General features: G+C 36.9%; 1 protein-coding gene across 1 annotated transcript in view; it reads left to right on the forward strand.

Annotated features, from left to right (window-relative positions):
- The window catches only part of LOC127788657 (acyl-coenzyme A oxidase 4, peroxisomal), a 46,892-nt gene extending 33,296 nt beyond the window's left edge, over positions 1-13,596 (forward strand). The window contains exons 10-13 of the mRNA XM_052317213.1: positions 10,864-10,940; positions 11,805-11,976; positions 12,061-12,153; positions 13,259-13,596. Of these exons, the coding sequence (XP_052173173.1) occupies positions 10,864-10,940; positions 11,805-11,976; positions 12,061-12,153; positions 13,259-13,390 (474 nt within the window). The 3' untranslated portion in view covers positions 13,391-13,596. The remainder of the gene's footprint in view (positions 1-10,863; positions 10,941-11,804; positions 11,977-12,060; positions 12,154-13,258) is intronic.
- Positions 13,597-23,526: the final 9,930 nt, after the last annotated feature.

Raw genomic sequence — 23,526 nt, forward strand, 5'->3', positions numbered from 1 at the left:
AGTATCCAAATGGTGTTCATTTTTGCAACCGGAGCAAATGTCTCCTCATAGTCTACTCCAAATGTTTGGGTAAATCTCCTTGCTACCAGCCTTGCTTTGAATCTCTTTACCATTCCATCAACTTTGCTGTCCCACTTACAACCTACAGTCTTTTTCCCAGCTGGAAGAGGAGAGAGTTCCCAAGTTTTATTTTTTATCAATGCCTTCATTTCTTCTATCTTGGCCTCTTTCCATCATGGGTCATTGATTGCTTGCTTTCAATCTGTAGGAATTGTTATAGACTCCAATCTTCTTGAAATAGCTCAATCATGGTTTAATCATCGTGGTTCATTGACAAGGCAGACAAGAAATAGCTCTAATCTTCTTGAAATGTAACATCCATACTAACAAAGAATCGCAATGTAGGAGGTGATAACATTTGTAGCCCTTTTGTGTGGCAGAATAACCTATAAACACACACTTAAGTGCTCTAGGATCCAGTTTACTCAATGTTGGAAAGTGATTCCTAACAAAACAAGTGCAGAAAAATACCTTCGGAGGAATTGTATAAGTTGAATTATCCAGTAACAATTCCAAGGGTATCTTGAAGTCAAGGGTCTTAAGGGTGTCCGATCAATGAGATATACAAATGTGAGTACTGGATATCCCCAGTAGCATTTTGAAACCTTATAGTAAACAAAGAGAGATCTGGCCACCTCAAACAGATGCTTATTCTTCCTCTCAGCAACACCATTTTAAGCTGGGATGTCAACACAGCTAGTCTGATGCACAATCCCCTGATCACTTAGATACTCTTGAAAACTTCTTTCTTTGTACTCCAAACAATTGTCACATCTTAACACTTTGATCTTAGCATCAAATTGTGTGGAGACCATTTTGTGAAATGTACGGAAACAAGTACCAAATTCACTTTTTGTAGTCATTAAGTATAACCATGTAGTGGGACTATAACAGTTGATGAAAGTAATATACCATCAATAGTTGGACAGTGAAACGACTCAACTAGGGCCCCAAACATCTGAGTGGATAATTATAAAAGGAGCAACACTTATTATTACTACTTGTAGGATAAACTTTTGTATGTTTAGCATATTCACATGCATCACAAACTAAAGTCTTGAGACTACAATGTTTTGCTAAACCTAGAAACTGTTTTTCTAACACCAAAAAGGATGGATGTGCTAATCTACAGTGCCACTGAACCAATTGCTTCTGTGCTGTGGTCATGGAGGAGCTTGTAGGGCTTGGCTGTCAGGTTTGGGACTGGAAAAATAGTTCTCCGACAAATACAATGTCACGCATTCTACCATAGCCAATTGTTTTCCCTGTGCTCAACTCCTGAAATAAAAATGAGTTGGGAAAAAAGTGACCTTGCAGTTTAGATCATTTGGGAGAGAACAAAAAAAAAATAGGTTATTTGAAAAGTTTGGAGCATGAAGTGCAGAAGAGAGTTTTAGTGATAAAGTGCAGTTTATTGAGGCCTTTCCAGAAATTGAGGATAGGGTTCCATCTGCAATTCTCACTTTATCTCTGCTAGAACAAGGAGAATAGTTTAGGTATAGTTGGGAATAACTTGTCATATGGGCTGAGGCTCCAGAATCTATAACCCAAGGACATGGATCTAATGAAGTAGAAACATTAAGAGCTATAATAGAATCTATAATAGAATTAGGGACTGTAACAGGTTTACATTTTTGAGCATAATGAGAGGAAGGTATTGAGGAAGAGGATGATGAAGCAGATGGTTTCAACCTAACCTTTTCCATCAACTATTGTAAAAACATCAACTCTTCCTTTGATAGATTGGTAGCACCTATTTTAGTCCTTGATTTATTTTTCACTGAAGCAGTCTCTGACGTGTGCTTGAGGCCGCCTTTCACTTTTCTTCCATTGTCCTTTGTTGGGTCGACCATGAAGAGACCAATATGTCTCTTTGGTATGTCTTGGCTTTCCACAACATTCACAACGAGGTAAGTCTTTGTTGGTGGTCTCTTGGCTTGAAGTTCCTCTGTCAAATGAGGACTTAACTGCCATGGCTAACCTATTGTTTGTTGTGGGTTGGAGCATGACATTCCTCCTACTCTCTTCTTGTTGGACATATGAGTGTCTGTTTTACAGTTGGGAATGGATCTCGACCAAGGACTTGGACTGTTGATCTGTTGGAGAATCACAGGAGTACAGCTAGAACTAATTATGGGAAGGTTGAAAAAATGACAGGAAATTATGGCAGCATATTTACTGGGTAAGAATTAGGGAAGACAGCATTTTGATAGACAATTTTTATGTTTTGTACATATGCCATAAAATATGTAATTTTCATGTACATAGTTTCCATTTTAGGATTCCTATTCTGTATCTTCTAGTTTATATAAATAAGAGGAGTCGTGAGGTAAGTAGTCTCTCCTACCATTTCATTCTAGCCTAATTGTCTAATATTCTAACATGGTATCAGAGCCATGATTAGGATAGAACTAGGGAGGCATGATCTGAGCAGAATGTCTCAAGAAGAGGTTCGGTCCTCTGGTGTAACAGGCAACTCAGAATTCTGTGAAGGAGTCAAAGTTGCAATGCCTGCTGATAATCCGTCTCTTTTGATAGGCCCAATGAAGCTGGATAAACAACTACCTGGCATAGTCTTGCTCCTACAAGCTGTTCATCAAAGCACAGGGATTTGAAGATTATATCACTGGAGTGAAAGATAAGAAGCCTACTTCTGATGATATCAGTGCTCGAAAATGGGAGATAGAGAATTCCTTTGTCATGTCTTGGTTTTGATAAATTCAATGCAGCCAAGCATTGCAAAAGGGTACTTACTACTAGATTTTGCATGGAAGATCTGGAATGCAGCATCTTAGACCTACTCACAAATAGGGAAAGATGCATAGATCGATGAAATCAGGAAATGCAGCATCTTAGACCTACTCACAAGGAGAGTGGACTGTGGTTCAATATTATGCAGAACTGAGCAGCTTCTGGGGAGAACTGGACCACTATCAGAATTTTCAGCCTGAATATCCTTCAGATGCCTCTAAAGTCCAGAAGATGATAGACAAGGAGAGAGTTTTTCGATTTCCTTGCTGGACTCAATGTAGAGTTCGATCAGTAAAGAATCTAAATTCTAGGTAGTAGATTCATTCCCAACTCTAAAACAAGCTTATTCCTATGTTCAACAAGAGGAAAGCAGAAAAAATGTCATGCTCCTACCCACTACAAATAATAGGTCAGCCATGGCAGGAAAATCCTCAACTGTCAGAAATACTTCCAGTCAAAGGACCACCAATAAAGACCTACTTCAGTGTGACTTTTGTGGAAAACTAAGGCATACCAAAGAGACATGTTGGTCTCTCCATGGTAGACCTAACAGAGGAAGAGGGAAGAAAAATGAAGGTCGTCCTCAAGCACACTCGTTAAAGACTGCACAGGCAGAAACTGAATCACGTGCTGAAGTTGGGACTGCCAATCTTTCACAAGAAGAGTTGGCATTTTTGTAGCAGTTGATGACCAAGGTTAAGATGGAATCACCTGCCCCATCATCATCACTCTTCCCTACAGTACCTTCCTCTCATTATGCCCAAACAGGTAAAACTGTTACAATTTCTAGTCCTATTACAACACTTAACATTTCTACCTCATTAGAACAATGTCCCTGGATTATAGACTCTAGAGCCTCAAGGCCTTGTTTGATCAATTTAACAAAGCAGTAATTAAAATTGGATATCATCAAAGTAATATTGATCGTACTATGTTCTTTAAGAAAGGAAGGGACAAGGTAACAATCCTTATTGTCCATGTCGATGGCATTGTTGCGACAGGAGATGAGCCTGAAGAAATACTGAATCTGAAGGAATATTTAGGAGAAGAATTTGAGATCAAAGACCTGGGTAAGCTAAGGTATTTCCTAGGAATAGAGGTTGCCCAATCAAATATGGGTATTTTCATTTCTCAAAGGAAATTTGTCCTAAATCTGCTAGAAGAAACTAGCATGTTAGGGTGCAAATCTGCAGACTCACCTATTGAAGTCAACCATCGGCTTAAGAGTGATGGAAGAGAAGGTGTTGATAGGGACATATATCAAAGGCTAGTGGGTAAGCTAACCTATCTTTCTTATAGTAGACCAGATATTGCCTATGTTGTGGGGGTTGTAAGCCAGTTCTTGCAAAATCCAAAGTCTACTCACCTTGAAGCTGTAAAAAGGATCCTAAGATACTTAAAATCAGCTCCTGATATAGGTCTGTTGTTTTCTAACCAAGGTCATGCAAATGTCAAAGGATTCACTAATGCAGAGATTGGGCAGGATCATTGGATGACCACAGGTCAGCCTTGGGTTACTACACCTTCATTGGAGGAAATCTAGTTACATGGTGTTGTAAAAAACAAACTATTGTGGCTAGGTCTAGTGCTGAAGCCGAATACAGGGTAATTGCTCTAAGTGTGTGAACTCTTATGGATAAGGAAAGTGATGGAAGAACTGGACTTCACTAAAGAAGGATTGCTCTTACTGTACAATGATAGTAAGGAAGCTATAAGTATTGCAAACAACCCGATTTAACATGATAGAACCAAACACATTGAGATTGAAAAGTACTTCATAAAGGGGAAATTATATAGTGGCTAGCTTTTTATTCCGTCTGTACAGTTAAAGCATTAGCTGGCTGATTTTTTACTAAGGGCTTCAGCAGTAAAGACTTCCATTCTATTATCTATAAGATGGGCATGAAGGATATTCACACGCCATCTTGAGGGGGAGTGTTGGAGAATCATGGGAGTATAGCTGAAACTAATTATGGGAAGGTTGAAAAAATGACAAGAAATTATGGCAGCAGATTTATTGGGCAAGAATTAGGGAAGGCAGCTTTTTGATAGACAGTTTTAATGTTCTGTATATATGCTGTAATATATGTAATTTCCATGTACATAGTTTCCATTTTAGGATTCCTATTTTGTATCTTCTAGTTCATATAAATAAGAGGAGGAGCCGTGAGGTAAGTAGTCTCGCCTGCCATTTCATTCTAGCTTAATTGCTTAATATTCTAACTTGATCAAACTCAACATTGAGTCCAGCAAGGAAATCAAAAACCCTCTCTTTGTCTATCATCTTTTGGATCTTAATAGCATCTGCATGACATTCTACTTGGAAGTCTTGATAGTAATCTAGTTCTTGCCACAAATTGCTAAACTCTGCATAGTATTGAGCCACAGTCAATTCTCCTTGTTTTGTCTTGTGGATTTTCTTATCAATCTCATGGATCTAAGCATCATTCCTTACTTGTAAGTTTGAGAAGCTACACTTTGGATCTTGCATGTAGTATCGAGGAGTAAGTATCCTTTTGCAATACTTGGCTGTATTGAATTTATCAGGAAAGATATCACAAGGGAGTTCTCAATCTCCCATTGTTGAGCACTTAGATCTCCAAAAGTAGGTTTCTTCCCTTTTACTCTGGTGATATATGAAGGATTATGTCAACTTTTGGTGTATCATGCAAGGGTTTTACCGGTTTTCAAGAACTTTTTCGAAAACACATACAATATGTAGCGGAAATTAAATCAAGATCACCTTGCAAGACTCGGTATCAACGACCATATGCAATACAAAACTAAAACCATCCATAGGGCATTAGAAACATATACCTCATTGGCAGTTCCAAGTTCGATGTAAGGTCTGAGTTTCCACCCGTGGCAGCAACTATTGCTCATTGACAGCTCCCAAACGGCTCCATCAAGCAGTCACCTACTGCTCCGATCAACAAATTGGATGACCGATCCATCCCCCCAAAAATACGAGGGCCCTAGTTGGTCCACGCATTGAATAGAGGTTGAGACTTACAAGAGAGCCTATGTGCTAGCCAAGCCTCTTGTAGGTTATTCAGGTTGAAATGGGTTCAAATCTAGTGGTTCCAAATCCACAGTGTCACTATTGGATTGGAATTGCTACTATAACAATGACGAAGAAGGAGAAGTGGGGAGCAATGGGAAGAAGGGTTTCAATAAGGCTCTGGAAGGAAGAAGAGAGTTGTGGTTGAGAAAGTGTTGTAACAATTGTAATAGCCCTAAAAACAAAAGCTCTTTCTTTCTTCTTTCAAAATTGCCTTATATATGAACATGTATAAACCCTAATTGCTCAAGATTGGACAAATAACAAGGCGAGAGAGGGAGGGGACAAGGGGAGACAAGATGGATGCATGTCGTCCTTTCCGATCGTCCTCAACCACATGTCCCAAACCATTACAAAAACGATAAAGAAATCGTGCTAAATCGCAACCTCGTTACTAGAAAACGGTCGATCAGTTTCGGGGATCCAGTCAATCAGTTTTCACCTGTCAGCAAGATCCAATCGATCGATTCTCAACCTGTCGACTGATTTGGCCACGATCCGGTCAACCGCCTCTAAGGTCGGTTGATCGGTTATGTTCCCTTGTTCCAAGTTTTCGTAAATTGCATCTAAGCCCACCATTAACACTTAATAGCCCTTTTATTATCTTATAATGAAACCAAGGCCCTTGTTAACTCTTAACGGCATGCCTGTCAACTCTTGACAATTGCTCCAATTAATTTGAACCTGATCCGTTAACTCTTAAAGGTGTCATCATTAACTCTTAATGGTGATCAATAATAATTACAGCATTTCATCACTTAGTCAACCACTACACTCAAATGTGCGTGTGACCTTTTAGGTTCACCACTAAGTAGCAATCGAAATATGTCTCACACTTTGGTCTACAACAAGGATCTCTCTATCTCCCCGATGTACCCCGAAAAACCCTGATTAACAACTAGCATTATGTCAAGGCAATCCTACCAGTAATGAAGTCATACTTCAAGAGAACCTATTTGGGCTTTCGATTCCTGTGTATTTATAATCCCTCAATCGACTAACATTTCGATTGAGAGAAAGTCATGGACTGATCAAATTCACTAACTCGATAGATATGCCAAGATCAAGCGTGGTGTGATCGAGATGACACATCAGAACTCCTTTTGACATTGGAAACACCTTTCCAATCAAGTGCACCTTGGCCAGAGAATTATACAATCACAACCACCATTGATCGCATAGGATGTTCATTTCACGCCAGAAGTCAATAAATCCCATTAGCAATCACCTACCTCCATATGTTACTACATAGACCACATAGTGCATCTCCCACTGCGGAAACCGAGTGGTTCTTATCAAAGGCAAATCTCAGGCACCAATATACAAGACAACTATATTACCTCCGGTCTAAGGACAAGTAACATAATCGAAGCCAATGACAGATCATAGATCCTCTTAGCCATGTGATCTATCACTTGCGTCACATTCAGTAGATGTTCAACTATCCATCTCATGAATTATAGCATGTGACTCACCATCCTTTATCATTAGTATCCCATACCAATCAAAGGTAGTAACCTATGTGTCAGTCCATAATTGATTGATCATAACCCTCTTCTGAGAAATCTAAGAACTGAGAATCACTTTAAGAGATCCTTAATCCGAAAAGTCTTGTCACATATTCTTAACACTAAAGAATAAGACTTTCATCAGGAAATCTAAGGGTTCATTCATATATATGGATTAGAGAGGTATGAATGAAGATATGATCTTAAAATATAAAAATATTTTTTATTATATTTGTAAGATTTACATCATTAGTCCCAAAATACAACTGTTAGATGTCATCTAAATCCAACATTAAAGGCACTAACACTAACAATATAATCCTCTAGTCCCTATGCCTTGATGAACAACTTGCATGAACAAGACCATGCTAGGTAGTTGCTTCTATCCAACTTCACAAGGCTTATAAAAAAAAGAGGGATTATGTGCTAGCATAGTTGTGGCTCCTTCACTAGTTTGTACATTGCCTGTTACACCAGAGGATCTGTCTTCTTCTTGTGACATTCTGACTAGAGAATGACTCTACTAGTTCTAGCCTAACCTGGCTCTGATAGCATGTTAGAACTTCAGGACTTAGGCTAGAATCGAATGGTAGAGGTTGAAGTTACCCTACAGCTCGTTCTCTTTATTTATATAGAATGGAAGGTACAAAATAGGAAACATAAAAAAGGAAACAATACAAAAGGAAATTATAGAATTTAGCTCATATTACTATTGCCTAGGATTTGGTTATCATAATTGGGTGTCATTCTAGTCAACCATCCTATATTTAGCTCATATTATCCTTTCCGTAATTACTTCCAACACTTTGAAATCCTTATCTAGAGCAATTAGATTTGGATCTTCTTAGAGCCACTTTTCATTGTAAAACCTTTAGTAAAACATAGAGTAAAAAGAAAAAAAGATAAAAATCAGTTTGTATATAAATGACAAAAACAAAAACTCAATATAAATTTAAACAAAAAAAAAGATAGAAAGAATTACCTTGGATTTAAAGAATAAGCTAAACAACAGTGGTGTACTATTTTTGTCCAACAATCAATAAGTATGTCATACACCACCTCATAAAAGATAGATAATTCGGTTAGGCTTTTCCCCTCGTGCCTATATATTGTTGCCTTCACATTTTCAATCGTAGAATCCCACATCTCATAAAGTAAATTGAGACAAGGTCTATCTGTGTCACAAGCTCTAAGCATGTCATATATAGGCGTTGTGAACTTAAGTATATAATCAACACCATCCCACCAAAGTTCATCCAAAATCTTACCCCTCACAAACCTTTCCTTAATGGGCAAAGGAATTTTTTTCGGCTCATTCTTCTTTGCTATTTTTTTAGCTTCATTGGCTAAGTTTTGTACCTCATTGAAATCATTTCCCAGAATATTCTACAAGCTGGAACACCTTCTCTTGATATTTTTGGCAAGTGAGCTCTAATCCTTGTATATGATCTAGGACTTCTCATTGCAAAAGTTACATTGCCATTGAACCTTACCCCTTCCCTTTTGAGAAGCATTAATTTTTGTAACATATCTCCACAAAGGCTTTTCCAAGTTTTCCTCCAAATGAATAGTAGTAGCATCAACATTAGAAAGAGAGTCTGTCTTTGAGACTAAGCAATCTAATAAAAATAAAATACAAAATATATATTAACTAACTAATATGTATAGAATAATATAACAAAAAATGTTCTTGAAATATAATAAAGCATATATTATTTTATATTACATTTTACATATATTATTTTATATGTATTATGTAATGTAAAATAATATTACATATATGCTTAAATGGATAATATAAAGCAAAACATATACATTCAGATAAAGCAAAGCACAAGTAGCAATTGGCAAATGCACCTAGTCTGGCAGTCTCCAGTCGCTGTCATTGATATTGCCACAATTCGCTAGAGATCTCAACTTCATGGTTCACACCACGCCAATTTGCTAGCAACTTGATGAAAACAAAGCACGGGCTTTCCTTTCTCATTCACGTTCCAAACTTCCAGTTCCAACAATTGATGAATGATGTTAAATACAGCTTAAGGGAAGCTTCAATAAAAAGATCGAAGAATTAGATGAAGAAACCAATCTAAAAGTTGTGCGACAATAATAAATTGGAGTCAGACAAGTCGAATAGCTAGGTATCCATTCATCTTCATTGTGTCCTTAAGGGGACATGCGTGTCCTCCCCCCCACCCCTAGTGTCCCTTTGAGAATGATGAAAGTAGTAATGTGGCGTGCCTGACACATATCACTAGCGTGTCATCACGTTCGACACGCTGAAGACACTAGCATGGCGACCTCTTCTCCATGTCTATACTTTTACAGGTAAGTACATATAAAAGAAATGTCCTAGCATATGTTATTTGCAAATATTCTTTGGATGCAACAAAAGAAAGCATAAATATTAAACTTGAATTCTAGGACACCTTAGAATTCAAAGGCTTCAAATTGAGAAATTTAAAACTAAATACATGGAATGTAAATATAGTGAAAATAGAAATGGGATAATGTTGTCCTATAATGAAATTAAGGCTTGATACGTTGTTTTGTAGAAATGGGGAGAATGTTGTGGTGAGACTTGAAAGTCAAGTTAATTGACGAAAAGATTGTTTAGATATCTCATATAAATTATTAAGAAAAAGGAGGGATTATTGAGGATGTTACACATGAAATCAAGGAAAAATGGTTGAAGTAGAGAAATGCTTTCAACATTTTATGAGATTGTAAAATCTTTTTAAAACTAAAAGGGAAGTTTTTATTAGATGACTAAGACTAAGGTTGTTGTATGGCACAAAATTGTCCGAGATATAACCATAACTAAGAAGAGGATGTATCCTACCTACTGGGATTAAGGCTTATGATTGTTGTTTTGTAACTAAGATGAAGATGTTAAAATGGATGTGCAGCTACAAGAAAAAACAGAATTATAAATGGAATTATTCACAATAAAGTTCAAGTGATAGTTTGAACAAGTGAGAAGAAGATCGGTAGATGCACCTGTGAAGTGAGTGGATGAAATGAAGAAGCATGTAGGCAAAATAGTTGAGGAAGACCAAAGAGAACTTGGTGAAAGGGTCTTATGGATGACATGGAATATAATGGTCTTGGTAGAAGATATTGTCATGAGCTAGAGGTGATTAGCAAGTTAGAAAACACATAGCTAACCCCACCTAGTGGGATTAAGGGGATTAAGGCTTGGTGTTGTAGCGTTTTGTTGGGACATGAGGGAGTTTAGGCTGAACATCAGAAATTGTTTAGTTCCTGGCCTCTTTATGCCAATTCTACTTCTGTGTTTTCTAGCTGTTAATGATCTTTTTTAGTTGTGAATTCTATTTCCTCTGCAGATTAGGTGAGGGCTTTCCTTTTTTTGTTGTTTGGGGGGAGGCTATCTTTTACTCTCTGTCAATTGTATCAATTCAATTTATATTGCTTCATGATTTTTACTGGCTTGCATGTTTACTTTCTGCTGCCTGTTTACAGGTCCTTGCTGCTTCACGTCTCATTGTTGCTTGGCAACCTATTGGCATTTCCATGGGTGTATATGATATGTGTCACAGGTATGGATCATTTATGGGATTTCACTAGATTGAACCTTTTGACTGCTGTTTTTATCATCCTTCCTTTCTGGAAGAAGATCATAGGGTAGAGGGCTACCACTTAACCTCCTATCAACTATTACCTGAAGGAGCCAGATTATCGCAGTTGGAAAGTCTTCTTGACCCCCTCCTCAAACTCAATCTACAAATATGTGGATAAGGCAACTGTCTAATCTTGTGAGTGAAATTGCTATCTGACACCCTCTTTTCATGTAGAGCAGCTTGACACCTCAACACCTGCTGGTGCTTCTTGGACAAATAATATACCTCCTTTTCCAGTCTCTGTTTCATACCATGGATCAGGCCAATTAGTATCTTATCCTTGCATATCACAATTTGGCCAATCAAGTTTTAAGATGCATTTTGGTATTTTATGACTTCAGTTCCTAAAAATTCCTTCATCTCCACCTTAATCCTCAGTCTCCACCAAACCAAACCTTCTCCTTGTTTTTGTGCATTCCATCAGAAAGCAAAACCCTCATCCTTTACTAATACTTTGGCCTAAGATATAATAGAAGATGATTTTTACAATGGACATCATGTGTTCATAGTTGACTTGAGCTTGAAGATGACACTTAGCCAGCCAGAAGAAAAAGAAAGAGGAAATAAGAGAAGAAAAGAAACAATTCGAAGGAATTCCCTTCGTGATTTTCTAGAAGGAAAAATTTGAAACTAGAAATTAGAAGCAAGAAATTGTTTGGTATCTAGGTGGAAGTAGGATTATGGGATGTTATTTTCTGCCGTATCTACTCTGTTTATTCATCAACCCTCTTTTTTTTTCCAGTGTCAGTTTGATAGGTTATGATTTTTTATTTTAACTGGCAGGTATTTGAAAGAGAGGAGACAGTTTGGAGCACCGTTGGCTGCTTTCCAGATTCCCCAACAGAAATTAGTTCAAATGTTGGGCAATATTCAGGCAATGATCCTTGTTGGTTGGCGTCTTTGTAAGTTGTATGAAAAGGAGAAAATGACTCTAGGTCATGTTAGCTTAGGAAAGGTAGGATTTTTTATTTTATCATTTTCTTTAGGCAATATGGATTATGATCATGTTGCATTGATAAAATATTTCTACATGTTTCAGGCATGGATCACTTTGAAAGCAAGGGAGACTGTATCTCTTGGGAGGGAGTTGCTTGGTGGAAATGGAATCTTAACGGACTTTTTAGTTGCAAAGGTTTGCATCATATCTTGATTTTAGAACTCCCCATCTAAGTTAATCTGAAAAGGATTGGATTTTTGTCTGAATTCACACCACAAGGTACAAACTTGGTTTTAGAACTCCCATCTACCATCAGGGCCCGTTTGGAGTTGAGCCTTAAAAATGAGTCAGAGGTAAGGTTGGGGGGATTATATAAATTTTTTTCTTAAATTATCTACTTGACTTTTAGTTAATAAAATATTATATTATATTTTTATAATACAATATAATTTGATATTATAATATATAAATATAATATTTTATAATAATATAATATCATTATATTATATTATTAAGGTTTAGTTCATAATTTAATTTTTTAGGCCTGGAATCATGTCAAATTGTTGAAAGCTTAGAATTCATCTAACCAAGCCCACTTGGTGGGATTAAGGCTTGGGATTGTTGCTGCCATTGCCGTTATTTTTGTAAAAATTGTACTGGAAGAATGTCCTGGACAAGAAGTTAAAAATAACGGATGGCTGCCCTAGCAAGTATTGTTTGTTAACTTAGATTTTATTGCACGGCCAATACATTATGCAATATGCAACAGGCTAGCCCGGTCAATGCATGCTTGCCTCAGAACGTTTTAACTATCTGAATCCTTGCACGTGATTAAATCTGAGACTGAAATACTAGTCTAATTTGTGTTCTGGGTTTCAGAATACCTTAATTTGTGGTAATTTACTTGGTAACATACTATGTACAATTTGTAGATCAGAAAGAAAATTGACAGACTAATCTGTTCCTATATCCCCAGTCTTTAGTCTAGGTTTTTTCCTTTTTTCTTTTTGACAATACTTCCACTACTTGGAACTGGAACCGGTGGCAATTCTCCAATGATTGAGAAGTCATCTTCATCTACCGTTGCAGTGATTTCCATGCTTCAGATCAATATGTTGCATGACAAATCTCATTTTGAAGCTAAACTGTCCGGATTCTGTTTCTTGTCTACTTTTGACCTGCAAGTACAGATAATAGAAGTTCATATTCTGAGCTGGTCCTCAATTCTTCTGTTTAGGCCACCTTTACCCAAATCACTTCTAACATCAGCATTGACAGCTCATTTCGGGTGTTTTTTCAGGCTTTCTGTGACTTGGAGCCCATACATACATATGAAGGCACTTACGATATCAACACCTTGGTCACAGGCAGGGAAGTCACTGGAATTGGCAGTTTCAAACCAGCTGCATTGAACCAGCGCAGCCGCCTGTAATGTTGCATACTTTCCCTCTTTTCGCTGGTATGTTACTGCAAAAGAAATAATGGCAACAAATCAAAAGCTTCTATGGATTGTCTTTTGTGAAATATAAGGGTGAACTAAAATTGTAAATAGATGTAATTTCATTTTGCTCAGGTAACTGTTGGAGAAACTCTAGTTGAAGTTGTTACAAGTACTAAAACCTCTTGCTTTCGAGAACATTTACTGATTGTGTTTAGTTCTGAGTGATGTCGTGCTGCATTGCATGGTATCCTCCAAAAATACTTCCATCTTAGGACACGAAACCAAAGAATGCATGCGGTTTCAAATTAGCGCTATAAGCATAATAATATTCCGACATGAAACTAAGGTAATAAGCATGAGTGATGGTATTCTCCCAAGAAACCAACTTCATTTCCTTAAAATTAAGCTTGATAAGTGTTAATGTGTTGGGAAAAATTATGGGGAATTCTGTATAACGTGATTTTGTCTACAATGAATCACTATCTTTTAAGGTGTTATTTGCTCCCACTAGAATTGTTGTAGGGTTAAAATGATGATTCACCTTTAGAGTTATCAAAGTCCCAGAAATCTACAACTAACAACTTGTGAAGATTGTTCTTTTAGGGTAACTTGACTTGGTATATTTTGAGATAAGGAGATAGAGAGAACAATCAATTTAAATCCATTAATATGAGTTCACCCATATATAATGGGTGAAAAGACATGCCTCTCTGTCTTAAAATTGTACTTTTTTTGTTTTAAATATAATTACACATATAATTATGAATGGATTATGTCCTTTTAAAAACATACATGAATACGCACGTTTCTTAATTTTTAAACAAGGTTTTTTTACCTTGAAAGTTAAACGAAAACCTACGTTTCTTCACTTTAAACTAATAAACATGTCTCTTGACATATAATTAAATTTAAAAGTCACATATTTTTATAAATAGTCATAATTTTTTTTAGAATAGTTATGTCTATTTAGGATAGGAAGCCTTATATCTCTTAAAAATATAACTACCTATATAATAATATTTCTTTTCCTTCTCTCATTTAATAATGTGAATTATTTCAAAATTAGGTTTGTAACCTAATATTCAATGCGAGATTCTTCCCACAATTTTATGCTGTTTTAGGAGCATTTTACCTGTCTATTTGATGTTCAATGGTCATTGAAAGAAAGTGGGTTTTACTTTTAACAAGGATTCATTATGTAATTCTTTTTGTTAGGCAAAACTTCCATGCCTGTGAACTTCAGTTTTGATAGGTTACTTGCTGGTGAATTGTAGGGGTGTTTGCAGTTCGATTTGGTCGATTTTTAGTCAGTTTAAAGTGTCGAACTGCAAGCTCAATTTTCTACCAAATCAAACCGAATGGTTTCATTTGGTGCGAAAAATTGAACGGCAAAATGCAGTTCAATTTGGTTCGATTTTCGCAATTTGACAATTTTTGCATTTGGTCCGGTCCGGGCCGATTCGGTTCGACCTGAACCGATTCTAAATTTGTATTTTTCTGCTACGAACTCACTGTTTACACTAAGGAAATGCAAAATAGACCTAAAATCCATATGTGGTGAGCTCAAGCACGCCATGATAGCAACAAAAACAAGCATACTGCCAGTAATCGAAGAGGATGATTTATTTGCAAAAATCAAAGTCTATGTAATGGGCGCAAGTGGAAGGGGCAGGGGCATGTTAGATGTTCAGTCTTTAGTGAAGGGGAAAACCTAACATAAAACAATCAGAAACAGTTGTGAGAGAGAGAGTCGTGAAGGTATACTAGCAACTGGCGAATCGATCGGAAGCGCTGGGGGAAGAAGGCGACGGGCTCTGCTGTGAGGCAACGCCATGGCGGTGTCAAGAGATGCCTATACCAGCAATCGATGAATCGGCGATCGAAAACGCTGGGGGAAGAAGGCGATAGGATAGCTGTTGCGAGGCAACGATGGTGGTGTCAAGAGGTGCGTCCGCCGTCTGCTACGACCAGAGTCTGCGATGTGGGGGGGCCGCTGGTAGGTTGGCACCGATTGACGATCCGAGGGTCCAAGGGGAGAGAAAGACTATGGCGGCGGGTGGGTAGGTACGAGTTAGGGTTTGGGGGAAAAGGGAGGAATAGCCGATGGCGCCCCTTTTATATTTTATATTTTTATTTTTTTTAATTATATATTATATATATGCGGGCAATTCGGTTTTGAACCAAACCGTGAACCGCGTGGTTTGGCAGTTTTTCAAACCGAACCGAACCACCAATTCAAAAAACTGGCCGGTTCGGTTCGGCCGGAAACCGCGATCCAACGAGTTTTTTGAACACTCCTAACGAATTGGCACCTTTTGTGTAAACTATTATGGAATCAGTACTCTATTTAGCCTTTCACTTAGAGATGGAAAATGGGCCGGGCTAGCTGGCCCACCTCGCAACTCGACCTAGCCCAGCCCAACTAGAAGAATGCGGGCTGTGTCGGGCTAGTGATCTGTGGTTCGCGGCCCGGCTCGGCCAGCTAAAATAGCCCGGCCTAGCCTACCAAAAACTAAAAAAAAATATTTAAAAAATTATGTTTGTAATTAGTAATTACAAACATAAACATATTTTAAACTAATTATTTATAAACATATTTTAAAAAATATTTGCTGTCTTTGAGAAAAAAATTAAAAAAATTATGTTTAAAAATTAAAACATAATTTATTAAGGGCCACGTGTCGGCCCAGACAGCCAGGCCCACGGGTCCGCCCGATAGGGGATGGCCCGGCCTAGCCTGCCTTGGCCCATTTATTAAGGGCCACAGGACCGTATCAGGCCCCAATTTTCATTACCCGGCTCGCCCATTTTCCATCTCTACTTTCACTAGCCATGTATGTGTAACTGTAATTAGTTTCTAATGGCTACTGCTATTTTTTTTTTTTTACTTAGGTTGTGTTTGTTAATCAAGATATAAATCAAAAAAGTGAAATAGGAAAAGTATTTTAGATATAAATATTTTTCATTCTATTTGTTAAATTTATCTGATGACCCTTGAAAAAAAAGTCACGTGATTTCTTATCTGGATTTTTTTAGATAAATTTATCTATCTTCTATCCAGATAAATTTATCTTGATGCTTACAAATTAAAAAAAAAAAAGAAAACACATACGTCTTTTAGTGTATTTTAAAAAATTTAACAAACAGTTTAATAAGAATTTTAAAATATTTTTTAGACTTATCTTGATCATTCTATATTTTATTTTAGAAAGCATTCCAATTTTATCTTAATATAATTGTATCTTACTTATTTTAACAAATATTACTAAGTAAAGAGTGAGCCATCTTTTTTACAACAATAATAAGGTTACATAATTGGGTTATGAGAATAGGATTTTTGTAAAAATGTAACATACATGAATATGACCCCTCTCATCTCTTAACAAAATGGATAGACTAAGGCATCGGGAATGCACACTTTAGTATCGAGCAAAAGAGTTGTAGAATAGAGCGATCAAGTAGTTCTTTACCAAGGTATAATTTAAGAGACTCTTTCATTTTTACCATGTTAGAATTTTTCACAATGTGTAATATTAATTGGATCTTATTTTGAGAAAAAAATCAGTTAGACTATAACTTAATAATGTCTGGAGGCCCAAATGGGTTATATGTGATCATAATTGGACATTGGATTTCGTGTACCTTAATAAACTTAAATCTATTTGTATATATATGATTTGTGGAATAAGTATAAGCCCAATAGAGTTTTGTGATGGGTAAAACTCTATTGGCTTTATATATATATATGATTAGGCTTATTCTTTTCTCTAATCAATCTATTACACCATTTTTTTTTCATTAAAAAAATGTTAAGGCACAATAGAAGAGAAGAAGAGGAAGATCTAGTTTGGTGCATTGCATTTGTACTTGCCATTTCAATCAAGTTTTTTCATCATCACTTATGGATCGAAGAGGTATTTTTGTGTTAAATAATGTTTGTTTTATATGGTATGTGCATTTAATATATTTTATTATCCAAAAATATTTACTCATAAAGATTTAGAGATTGATTTTCATATAGTTATTATCAAAATTATTTTATTATCAAGAGTAAACTATCAACTAGTACCAAAGTAGGGATATTTTTCTCTTTTTTCTTACTTGGCCAACAATATTGGACTCCTATTTTGACAAAAATATCGTTATTTTTCTCTTTTGAAAATGACATGTGACTCACATATTAAAAAACATGAAAAAAGGTTTAGAATACGATATATTCTTTAAACCCACTTAGGTTGTGTTTTGTTTGTAAAATTTAATATATATATTTGAAATTTTAACTAATAACAAAGTAATTTTCATGTTTAATATGTTAAATTCTTTTTCTCTCTCCATTTCAATCGTTCATTTCAATTAGAACAATGCTGTTCATTTCTAGTGAAAATAAATAATAGTGATGTGCCAGTCTATATGTAATACCCTGAGAGTCTAGAGAAGTTAGTATATATCAAGAATAGTGTAAGAAAGGAAACAACACCAGCTGGATACCTTTTGGGCTGAATGTTGACAAAGAACTCCCAAGTTAAGCGTGCTTGACCAGGGGTAATCAAGAGATGGGTGACCCCCTTGGGAAGTTCGTGTAAACCCATCAGGATAAGTTGTTCCGGACCTTCCTATCGCTCGAGCGGGATGACACTATATATATATATATATAGAAATATTTAATGAGTATTATATATTTATTTAAATAATATAAAAAAATAAAATAATAGTGATGTGACAGTCTATTTAGACATCATTTCATCTTTTCTAGATAAATACTTTCACACAAGTTATCACAATCATTGCTATTCATCTCTATCGGAGATGTTTGAGTAGCATTACCACTCAATTAACCGTTTTTGTTGTTGGGTGGTTGCCTTTCAGTAAATAAGAGTGCGGTGATTGTTGTTGGTAATATGCATGCATGCTTTATTATGATACTCTCACTCAGGGAAGTATTTTATTACTATGTTGTTTCAATACATATTAATAATTATTATTATTATAAATTATTAATTCTTCTTAATAAATGGTCTTTTATGCCGAATTCTTTAAATACTTTTTCATAAATTAAATTCAAGACATCAATCGATCAAACGCGCCTTAATTTGGAATTAATAAATTCTTAATAAATCACAGCAGTCCACATCCCACACGAACGAACGAATGAATGAATGAATTTCAGAAACCTCTCAACATTGTCCGTCCGTCCGTCCAATTGGAGTGTGGTTGATGTTGGAAAAACATGTGTATTTTTGAGGCGCCGTAACGGAATTGGGCCTTGCAACGGGAATATATATTGTTTCTATAATATTCAACTAAGATTGTGATGTTATGCGACTAACTAATCCATGTTTCAAATTTTTAATAGTACATATAAATGGATAGTGTATGATAAAGATTAAAATAAAATTAAAATTAAAATTCATTTTTACCCACTTTTTATGTATGAGAACTTTAGAAAATCTTAATTTTACCCGACGATTACAAAAAATTATAAATTATCAATTAGCTCTATAATTCATACAAGATAATTTTTTGTCAACTCTGTTGGCTTTCGTTAATTTTTTAAATCTTCTTTTACAATATTTTTCTATTTTGTCAGCTTGCTTTGTAAATATTTTTATTATTAATTTCTTTACATAGATTTAAACTATTTTAATTACAACTTTCTTTGTCTTATGTCCATTAAGCACCATCAAACCTTATCATACATTTGGCCTCAATTCATTGTTACGCTCATGTTTTGGCCACTTGGGAGCATTAACACCAACTAATTATATGTATATTATTGTTTAGATTATTTTGATACAATATGATAATATCTATATAAATAAATCTAATACAATATGTTTGCTTGTGTTTCAAAATTGGTGGTCGGGCTAAGGAGGGTGAATTGATGTGCTGAAAAGTTAGAGATTGATCTTTGCTTGGAGCGATTTCAAGTCGTCGAGTTGAATGAGGCATGTAGCAAAGCTCAATAAGAGTATGAGAGGCTCGAGACTTAGCTTGCAAATCCTACCTCCCTTCATGCGATAAAAGACTCCCTCAAGCCAACTAAATGAGGTATGGAAGCAAAGGTTAGCTCGACACCAAGCTAAGGTTGCTCAGGCGTTCCCTAAGCTCATTCACTCCTCCATCCAATCTATGGATGAGGTGATTGCCGAGATGGAGCAGGTGCCAACTAAAGAGAAAACCAAAGAGGTAGGGTCCAAGACAAGGGAGACTCTAACTTAGTTCGGGGACAAGATGGCCCTTCCTAATCAGAGTTTTTCTTTTACATTTATTTTTAACTCCTCTCTGTACTTTCGACACTTCAATGAATGAAATGAAAATGTTCAAGCAACTCTTTCAATGTCTGATTTTTTTTATTAATGTTTGATCGGCATTGTAGCTTGGTCATGTACCGAGATAGGAATATTTCACCTTAATTGTTTGGCTTTGTGGCTCATTCTGCAATATTCTTTGGTTTAATCCTCAATAGAGATAGATGATTCATAGTTAAGAATTTTTTGGTTTGTGATACCTTAGCACTAGGAAAATGTGAGCAACCATAGACCTCTTAGCTAGCCTTTAATTATATTTTAACCTTTGTTTACTTAATGTGAGATTAAGGTCAAAGACTTCGAATTGGAAATCAATCCTTTAATGCTTAGATAGGAGCTGAGCTAGTTATCCTTCCCCGTATGTCGATATATCCTCTGTGAGAATCAATAGGGGTGGTTCCCAAGATGTTTTTAACAACTCGGGGTGTCCTTGACTCATTCATCGTATGTTGACAAAAAGTGTTAGAAATGGGGGTACATCATTGATACCCAAAACATTTGTACATCTAGAATGGAGTAGTCTCTTTTCTATATTATTAATAGAACTTTCAAAGATTTGGAATGTTTCAAGTATGTTTGATCCATGAGTTGAGTGTTTCTGAGACTCAGTAAGACCCTTCTCAATTTGGGGTAAGTTTATTGTCATAGTATGGTGAAGGACTGAGTGTCTCCAAGCAAGGAGCTTTTCATTTGCATGAGACGGTTATAGTATTAGGCCATATGTTGATTATACATGACCTACCTAATCCTTGCTCGATCCTGCACCTCATTCAGCAAATCCAATTTGCCTCGCAAACCCTGCTTATTAACCTTAGATCAAAGCGATAAGTGTTTTTCCCTTTTTCTACCAAGACGAGGGCTTTTGAACCATAACATAAACAAAAATGGAGTTTACTTGATTATTGTCTAGGGAGTAGTTTGGTAGGACCATAGGATGCTCGAAAATTCTTCAGCTCATCAACCATTCACTCTTTCTACTCATGCTCAAAGCCCTTAGAATGAGGTCTTGTTGGTTAATTCGATTTATCTATTCACTTGGGGATGAGCTACCAAAGTAAAATGTTGCTTAATTTTGAGCTGCATACACCATTCTTAAACCAAGCAGTCTTCAAATTGCATTTGATTATTCATCACGAGAACTTTAGGAATCCCAAACTAACATATGATGCACTTCTAAAGGAATCGTTTTACTTTTTGAGCAATTATGTGGCCACTAGCTTTGACCTCCACCCACTCATAAAATAATCAATGACCACTATCAGATATTTGTTTTGCCCAATTACTAGAAGAAAAGGGCATATAATGTCTATCCTTCTTGAATGAAAGGGTAGGGTAGAGCCAGGTAGATGAGCTTAGCCATTGGGATATGCACCAAGTTGGAAGTATTTTAGCACCATTCACAACTTTGTATTAAGTGCTTAGCATCACTCATCATGTTGGTGTAATATCCGAAAATTTTTGTACTTAGGTGTAATTTTTCAAAGTTATTGGGGTAAAAGTATAATTTTTTAAAGTCATGAGGACTAAGTATATTTTTTTGAAAATTAAGGAGATCTCCTTTGAGTTTCAAAATAGGGTTCATTTTATCTTATAAACCTTTGGGAATGATGCGTTCCTTGTTGGGATGTAGCTGGTGTACATGTTTGTGCTTAACTTGCATATTTTGAGCGGTTATGCATTTATTGGCATGGCATTGAACTCATTTGTGTGCATTGAAAAGAGTTAGAAGACACCACATGAGCATGTTTACTTATACATATATAGTTAATGTGCATGGTATAAGGGTGGATAGAGGCATTGGGTGGGAGCGAAATGTCCTCAGGGGTGTATGTACTCATGAGCATCACCCCAGGAGTGAGTTTTCTAGCCCAATGACCTTGTGGTTTGTGTTATGATTATAACCTTGGGTGGGAGCTGAATGTCTTCAAGGGTTGTGTGGCGAGAGAGCCGGCTCTAGGAGTGAGCTTTCTGGCCCCAAGCATCAGTGGTGGTTGTGGGCGTAAAATAAGATGTCACGATACTACTTGTGTGATATACGAACTCATGGGTTGTTTGGTATGCATGGCATTGGCATGTTTCGTTAGCTTATACTCGTGTTATGAATTAGGTTGTTAATGATGAGTTATTGATATTTCTTTGTTCTTGGATCATGCTTTCTTTACTCGTTATACTTGCTGAGCCTTGTGGCTCATTCCTTTCTTTGCATTATTCCAAGTAAAGGCAAGGATAGGGTTGAGGCTGAGTCTAGCATGGGCTGATCTCGTGTTTATAGATGTGTACAGAGCTCACTAGAAGAAGGGTCATAGGGTGTTTTGGCTGATGTATTGCTAGAGTTAGTTGGACTCTTGTACCACGAAGATGTATTATGTTTGTGGCTATGACTTGTTGTATCATATTCAAAGGATGTATCTTTTGACTCGGTTACTTATATATGCTTGATGGTTTTTATTTATGATGATTTGGGTATTGAGTGGCTTTTATATCACACTACTAGCGACTTTCTCATGGATCCTCTATGCTAATGGGGGTCTCGGAAGACGGGCTATTACAACTTTACCCGAGAAAGATGTCGCTTCACTTTTGAACTACTTCAAGGCGATGCTCTTACACAGGGGCCAGCATGATTAGGGAATTATGACCTTCATCATCAAATCCCAGCTTAAGAAGGGCATGCATGAGGGCACGTCTTCCTTGACCTTCCAATTTTCCTAGCTTAGTTCCTCAGGAAGAGGGATGCACATGAAAAAATATGGGAAGGTATGTTTTTCGCCCAAGGAAGGGCATAATAGTGGGGGAAAAGCCTTGGAAGGCTTATAATAGTAGGAGAAAAGTCTCGCGGAAGCTCCTTATTGATTCTCAAGAGGATTTGGAAACTGAGTCCCCAGAAAGTGCTCCATGTGGGGGCGTGAAATTGTTGGGATTGCCAAACTAGAGCAGCATGCTTACATAAGCAGTCTTTATAAATTTCCCCATGGTAGATGACCTTTCATCCATTTCCCGCAAACAGTGTCATATTGTTGTTTCCAAACTACAACAATTAAATTTATTTATCTTGAGAACAACTAAGTAGAGTCCCTTGAGGGAACGAAGAGGACTGAGATGTTGTTCAAAGGGGTCAATAGGGACTAGGGCTTGATCTGTAGCCTGGGAGGACTAAGGCTTTGGGGCCCCCAGAGGGTCTTCGAGAAATTGTCTTGTGGATTTTCGAGGAGTCGTCTCAAGGGTCTTTGGGGGACTACCTCGAGGGTATTCGAGGAACTGCCTCAAGGGTTTTCAAGGAACTAGCCTCAATGATATCTGTAGCACAAAGACAATTAGAAGGCACATAGGGATCTTCCCTATGAGGGCCCTTCGATGCCTAAGTCAAACTTTGATGTCTGAGAATGGAATGCAAATGTATGCAAATGTGTATAAATGTGGTATGTCCAGTGTAGGTCTTTGGGGAATTAGGCTCCTGATGGGTTGTATAGGGTCTAGAGTCTTAAGTTTTTGAGACTATGGTCTCAAGGAGGTTCGACCAAAAAGGTCTATTTGCTATGGAATAGGCGGGTATTTATAAACATCAGGTGGGCTCCACAGACAAAAGTCTCTTGGAAGATGCATCGGGTGAGGCCAAAGGGTCTGGTGGTATCCTCGAGGTAAAAGTGTCTCGATGAGTATCCTCCGAGTGGGTCTGAAGACTCTTGGGAGCCACCGAGTGAGTTGGGCCCGAAAAAGTCTGGGTGAGTCTTCGGGCTAAGGATGCTGAGACTCGACTGTCCTGGAGACTCTCCAGAGGCTCTAGGGGACTCTAGTACACGAGGCTCTCTAAGGTCATCC

The sequence above is a fragment of the Diospyros lotus genome, chromosome 13, assembly GCF_014633365.1.
Source record: "Diospyros lotus cultivar Yz01 chromosome 13, ASM1463336v1, whole genome shotgun sequence".
Classification (NCBI taxonomy): Eukaryota; Viridiplantae; Streptophyta; class Magnoliopsida; order Ericales; family Ebenaceae; genus Diospyros; species Diospyros lotus.